General features: G+C 46.5%; 1 protein-coding gene across 3 annotated transcripts; it reads right to left on the bottom strand.

Annotated features, from left to right (window-relative positions):
- Window positions 1–3,048: 3,048 nt before the first annotated feature.
- Window positions 3,049–6,424, bottom strand: LOC124019711 (THAP domain-containing protein 5-like). 3 transcript variants are annotated; one of them, XM_046335122.1, is made up of 3 exons: window positions 6,325–6,424; window positions 5,680–5,866; window positions 3,049–5,154 (listed from the first exon to the last, which is right to left on the bottom strand). In XM_046335122.1, exon 3 carries the CDS (start codon window positions 4,889–4,891, stop codon window positions 4,328–4,330), a length of 564 nt encoding a protein of 187 aa, XP_046191078.1. In that variant the 5' UTR covers window positions 4,892–5,154; window positions 5,680–5,866; window positions 6,325–6,424; the 3' UTR covers window positions 3,049–4,327. The 3 variants fall into 3 exon arrangements, with proteins under 3 accessions (XP_046191078.1, XP_046191077.1, XP_046191076.1); XM_046335121.1 differs by having other exon boundaries at window positions 6,230–6,377; XM_046335120.1 differs by having other exon boundaries at window positions 6,235–6,377.

The following is a 6,424-nucleotide window of genomic DNA, read 5'->3' as shown; positions in this document are numbered from 1 at the left end:
AATGCATCAGCATATAATTATCATTGATAAAAATGGACCTAACAACCACTTGTCTTTTGTTATGACTATGGCTACAATTAAAGTAAGTGCTTTTCTAAGGCAAAAATTCAGTGCTTAGATGTTCAGTTCAAACATACCTGGAGTTCTTCCTGTATCCACACAAACCCTGTGAATCGGCTGCTGCTCCAGAAACCTGGATCAATGAGTTAGCAGCTAACTGTACAAAACAGCCTGAAATAACTTCACAGTTCTGAAGTTTCCAATAAAAACAACCAATAAAAACAACCAATAAAAACAACCAATAAAAAATAGCTTTCTTAATCAACCAGATCATCAACAGTTACATGTGGCTGCTAATCAAAGTTAGCTGTCTAAGTTAATCATCCTGCTTTCTGAAATACCCCTCTGGGTTGGTGCAGTGCAGACATAACAGCTGCCCGATGGCAGTTTGCATTCTGCATAGGATCTAGGATACAAACAGGATGAGACTATCACTTGGAAACAGACAGAGCTGCAGTCAGATGACCAGGAAAGCCTAAAGGCAGAAGAGTGAGGAGCAAAATCAGATTGCCATTTTGAGGGCCATGTTCTAATGTAATATAAAGTTCATTAGATGTGTTGCGAACACAAAGGTACTGCATTGAAACAAACAAGCACAGCAATTAACATCTGGAATTGAATAAATATTGTTTTCCTATGACCGACATGATTGGTTGTTGTGTCCTTGTATTTGTGCTGCTGCTACATTCTATTGGACAGACACAGAACAAGGGCGTGGGCCAATCATCTAGAGCCAAGGACAGGACCTATAGGCCAATCATCTAGAGCCAAGGACAGGACCTATAGGCCAATCATCTAGAGCCAAGGACAGGACCTATAGGCCAATCATCTAGAGCCAAGGACAGGACCTATAGGCCAATCATCTAGAGCCAAGGACAGGACCTATAGGCCAATCATCTAGAGCCAAGGACAGGACCTATAGGCCAATCATCTAGAGCCAAGGACAGGACCTATAGGCCAATCATCTAGAGCCAAGGACAGGACCTATAGGCCAATCATCTAGAGCCAAGGACAGGACCTATAGGCCAATCATCTAGAGCCAAGGACAGGACCTATAGGCCAATCATCTAGAGCCAAGGACAGGACCTATAGGCCAATCATCTAGAGCCAAGGACAGGACCTATAGGCCAATCATCTAGAGCCAAGGACAGGACCTATAGGCCAATCATCTAGAGCCAAGGACAGGACCTATAGGCCAATCATCTAGAGCCAAGGACAGGACCTATAGGCCAATCATCTAGAGCCAAGGACAGGACCTATAGGCCAATCATCTAGAGCCAAGGACAGGACCTATAGGCCAATCATCTAGAGCCAAGGACAGGACCTATAGGCCAATCATCTAGAGCCAAGGACAGGACCTATAGGCCAATCATCTAGAGCCAAGGACAGGACCTATAGGCCAATCATCTAGAGCCAAGGACAGGACCTATAGGCCAATCATCTAGAGCCAAGGACAGGACCTATAGGCCAATCATCTAGAGCCAAGGACAGGACCTATAGGCCAATCATCTAGAGCCAAGGACAGGACCTATAGGCCAATCATCTAGAGCCAAGGACAGGACCTATAGGCCAATCATCTAGAGCCAAGGACAGGACCTATAGGCCAATCTTTACATGATCAAAGTCAACCTATATGATTCTAAATCGTCAGTGAAGTCCCCAGCTTCTTCATTACTGCTCAAGAGTTCTTCTCGGATATCAATAACATTGCTGTGAAGTTGACTTTGTAGCATTGCAGACTAGTAATCAATCAGTCATCTCAGTGTACATGCTGTTCTTTTTACCCGAGATCAATAAACTGGGGAAGTGACAATGTCGTGTGTCTTCAGAGTGGCTCTGTGAGGCGTGTGACGTTTCTCTTATAGATCTCAGGTCAAAATAACAGCGTGTCGTCTACACTGTGGTTAGAGCTCCCTTCATCTCACAATAGCCTACAAGCAGCCCTTCCTACCAGCAGCCCTTCCTTACAAGCAGCCCTTCCTACAAGCAGCCCTTCCTACCAGCAGCCCTTCCTACCAGCAGCCCTTCCTACCAGCAGCCCTTCCTACAAGCAGCCCTTCCTACAAGCAGCCCTTCCTACAAGCAGCCCTTCCTACCAGCAGCCCTTCCTACAAGCAGCCCTTCCTACAAGCAGCCCTTCCTACAAGCAGCCCTTCCTACAAGCAGCCCTTCCTACAAGCAGCCCTTCCTACAAGCAGCCCTTCCTACAAGCAGCCCTTCCTACAAGCAGCCCTTCTATCAATGCTGTTGTGCTTTATGTATCTGCTATATCTCTCTACTGTTGCTCCTATGGAATGCTAGTGGTTTGCTCACATTATGTTTCACAACAAGTGATGTGAAATGAAACGGTCAGTTCTGGTTCGAGGTTACGCCACGTTCATAACAACTGTGAACTTGGAAATTTCCGACTTCAGTGCGTTCAAAACATCTGTGAATTCGGATTAAAACGAGCTCCGAGAAAAATAGCTTTGAACGGTCGTTCAACTCGGAATTCCAAGTCGGGAACTCAGGCCTCTGAAGCCCGGGGACTCAGGCCTCTGAAGCCCGGGGACTCAGGCCTCTGAAGCCCGGGGACTCAGGCCTCTGAAGCCCGGGAAGCCCGGGGACTCAGGCCTCTGAAGCCCGGGGACTCAGGCCTCTGAAGCCCGGGGACTCAGGCCTCTGAAGCCCGGGGACTCAGGCCTCTGAAGCCCGGGGACTCAGGCCTCTGAAGCCCGGGGACTCAGGCCTCTGAAGCCCGGGGACTCAGGCCTCTGAAGCCCGGGGACTCAGGCCTCTGAAGCCCGGGGACTCAGGCCTCTGAAGCCCGGGGACTCAGGCCTCTGAAGCCCGGGACTCAGGCCTCTGAAGCCCGGGGACTCAGGCCTCTGAAGCCCGGGGACTCAGGCCTCTGAAGCCCGGGACTGAAGCCCTGAAGGGGACTCAGGCCACTGAAGCCCGGGGACTTAGGCCACTGAAGCCCGGGGACTTAGGCCACTGAAGCCCGGGGACTCCATAAAATATAAGGTCAAATCATGATGTCAGCGATCCATAGGTAGGAAGGTCGGAGCTCCAGAAGGAGTCGGAGCTCCAGAAGGAGTCGGAGCTCCAGAAGGAGTCGGAGCTCCAGAAGGAGTCGGAGCTCCAGAAGGAGTCGGAGCTCCAGAAGGAGTCGGAGCTCCAGAAGGAGTCGGAGCTAGAACCCCCCAGCTGCATAAAGCTCCAACATGAAGATCACTGACGTCATGATTTGACCAGTTGTCTTGAAAGCACCATCAGTTTCATCATGACACGTGTGATGTCATTGCCAGTGCATTGATAAAAGGGTTGCAGGTAATGTAAGCCATCTCCATCAAGAAAGAGGACCGCAGTGTTGCATTTTCATTGATGAGAAATCAGTTGACCATTTAATTTCTTTATGGAAAGAAGTAGAGGACGTCCAACCAATGGGAGTCAAGGATCAACCAGTTACATCATCAAAAAGGTGCCAAGCTTGGTTAACATTCAAATATATTTTTTATTCAAGCAACTATTAAAAGCTTGACGTTTCGGCCTTCAATGGCCTTCACCAGAACCGGTTCATTTATCAGAACCTGTCTATTTAAGGCAATTGACGAAGGCCGAAACGTCAAGCTTTTAATAGTTGCTTGAATAAAACCTATATTTTGAATAGTGATTGCACCTTTTCCCATTCAACTATTCAATTAGAACCAAGAAGATGCACCTAAAACGGTGTAGTCGTCTCAGTCACTCGGATACGTACCGTAGGCTGCTTGTTATTATACTAATAAACATAAAACATTAGTGAAAAACATATGCCTTTTCATACATTAATAACCAGCAAAGTAAGGATCTGTATGACCGCACAGTAGATTTGATATGAGATACGAATACTATACCATTGAATAAAACAAGCAGCCAACTGTAGCACAAGAATAGGGAATATCACTTCCCTTAAAACGCTCCAAATTACACCACTAATATTGACAATATGTCAGTCAGTGATGTCGAAACATGAAACAGTAATGCATCGTGCCAGGGCCTGTCCTCAAGACACAGTGCCACCTAGTGGAGACAAACGGAAGGACTAGAACGAGCTGGAGAACAGATTCTAGCCTTGACCAACGCTCTTCAAGAAGGGCCTCACTACTAGTAAGTAATATTACTCTGTTGAAACATGTAAACAGATAAGAAATAAGTACAAGTGATTGAGACTGTAATAACTATACAAAATACATCTCATTAGAAAGACTGTTGTTAATGGAAACAAAGCACTACGGTTAAGACATCAGAGCAACGCAGAAGTAATATAGTCCTCCAGTAATTTCTGCTTGTCTTTTAAAACAATGTTGCTCTTCTGCAGATGTGCCATCTCGATCTCAAGCGATCGTATTTTAGCCATGGTGCTTTCCTCTCTTCTATCCAGCTCCATGATCTTGGTGTGGAGGCTGGCTGTCTTCCTCCACAGCTGTTCCTGGTCCGTGTCCTGTTTGGAGTAGGAGTGCTCGTACACAGAGATGTGTCCCCCCTCCCCGGGGCCCTCCTCCCGGTCTCCCACCCACTCCTCCCTCCGCAGCTCCAGAGGGAAGATCCTAAACGTCTGACCGAGGGCCACATGGAGGGCGTCCACCGTGGCTTCACATTCAGAGAAACGGCCGACAGGGACGACGGATTCACAGCAGAGCACAGTCACAGTGGAGTCCAGTGTATCCAGCTGCTGCAGTGTCTGTGTCTCACCAGACAGGTTCAAGCATGAGGCTGCCAGTATCCCACCACTGTCTCCAGATAGTTCTCTGTTCACCTCACACACTGCAGCCTGGGTCTCTGAGAGCATCACCTCCCCCAGGACCATTTCACTAGGAGTAGAGGCCTCTGTGTCTGAAACAAGCGGTCTTTCATATAACAGTGTAGTGACCGTAGATTCACTGGCATCCTCAGGGTTAGGGACAGGAGTGACACTCACCACGACTGGTTCCACTCTGACTGTCCTTTTCAGAATCAGAGGTGTATTCTTGCCAGGAGGGGAGGGGAGCGGATGAGTTCAATGTTGGCGTTGCATATCCTGGTTTTGGGCTTGGTGGTGTTCTTACTGGTGGAAACGGTTTTATCTGCATCCTGGGGGGAAAGAGTGATGATTAAACACAAGCAGAAATCATGCTGTCATAATATAGCCATGTATAGTGCTGTAATTTATGTATTTTTATTTGGGGGATTTGTGTGTATTATTTTGTATTATTAGGTTACTGCATTGTTGGATCTAGAAATTAAAGCGTTTCACTGCAAAATATGTTGTACGACCAATACAATTTGATGTTGCACTTTAAACAGCACCTATTTTCAATGATTCTCAATAAACCGAGGAGTAGAAGCTATTCATTTCAAAACTGTTTTTTCCATTGTTGAATTTTTCATTAAAATAAATTCCTGAATCTACTGCCTTCAAATTGAATTGACCCCAGCCCCGATGAATCCCAAAGAAAATATCCCAACACAATGCTTTGTACACTGCAATGACGATCAGTGTAAAATGCATGATCAAACTAATGTGAAACTCTTAATAGCTGTCACTTTTCTGGAAATGTGCATTAAGACTTCTGCTAATTTTGTTGTGTGTCACAGAAGGGGTGTCCGTCTACTTACATCGTGTGTGTGAGGGAAGATGGTAGGGCAGGCCGTGTGTTTCAGGTACCGGATCCCCCATCGCAGGTCAAAGCAGTCCTCAGTGAAATGTTCACTACACAGGTACTGGTGTCTGCTGGGGGTCCACTCCTCTCGCTTCATGTTGTCTACCCATATCTGCAGCCTGACCTCATCTTGCAAAGGGAACCTGTGTGAGGAGACAATACAAACATGTTGTTAAGACAGCTACATTTGTTGACGTGCCCTAATTCAATTTGTCAGCCCCATCCAAATGACCAAGATTACATACAAAGCATTGCTTCTGTAACGTTACTAGTGTTTCAGCCTAGGCTGAAGACCAAGAAACACAATATTAACAAATGCAACACCAGTCATTCGTCAATTGTTATACACAATGGTAAACAAAGGAGGCTTCGTGTTTTTCTATGACAGCTAACTATTTGTTCTGAGGGCACTGCTGGATACACAACCAATATGAGCATGCTCGTTAAGCTAGCTAGGAGTAGGACTGTCTCTGCACATAGAAACGTGATGGAAAAATAATAGATACCGTACGGGTAAAAGCTTATTCTCTTGTTTTCTTTAGAGGGTGTTCCTCCACGATTTTTGCAAAGTTTTACAGCACAGTAACGGGGCATATTTCACCTGAAAATACATTAAACGTCTGTACGCGGAAGTCTTTCGGTCTTCCTCTACTGTATGGCTGCGGCAGAGAAGAGAGTTGCTGCGGCACGTAAGTTGTGGC

This window comes from Oncorhynchus gorbuscha, unplaced genomic scaffold (assembly GCF_021184085.1).
Source record: "Oncorhynchus gorbuscha isolate QuinsamMale2020 ecotype Even-year unplaced genomic scaffold, OgorEven_v1.0 Un_scaffold_656, whole genome shotgun sequence".
Lineage (NCBI taxonomy): Eukaryota > Metazoa > Chordata > Actinopteri > Salmoniformes > Salmonidae > Oncorhynchus > Oncorhynchus gorbuscha.
The sequence above is the reverse complement of the archived record's forward strand: the minus strand, read 5'-3'. Positions and strand labels throughout refer to the sequence as shown.

What these genes read in the sequence shown, in the direction of transcription:
- LOC124019711 (XM_046335122.1), bottom strand. Translation starts at nt 4,891, where the DNA reads ATGGTCCTGGGGGAGGTGATGCTCTCAGAGACCCAGGCTGCAGTGTGT.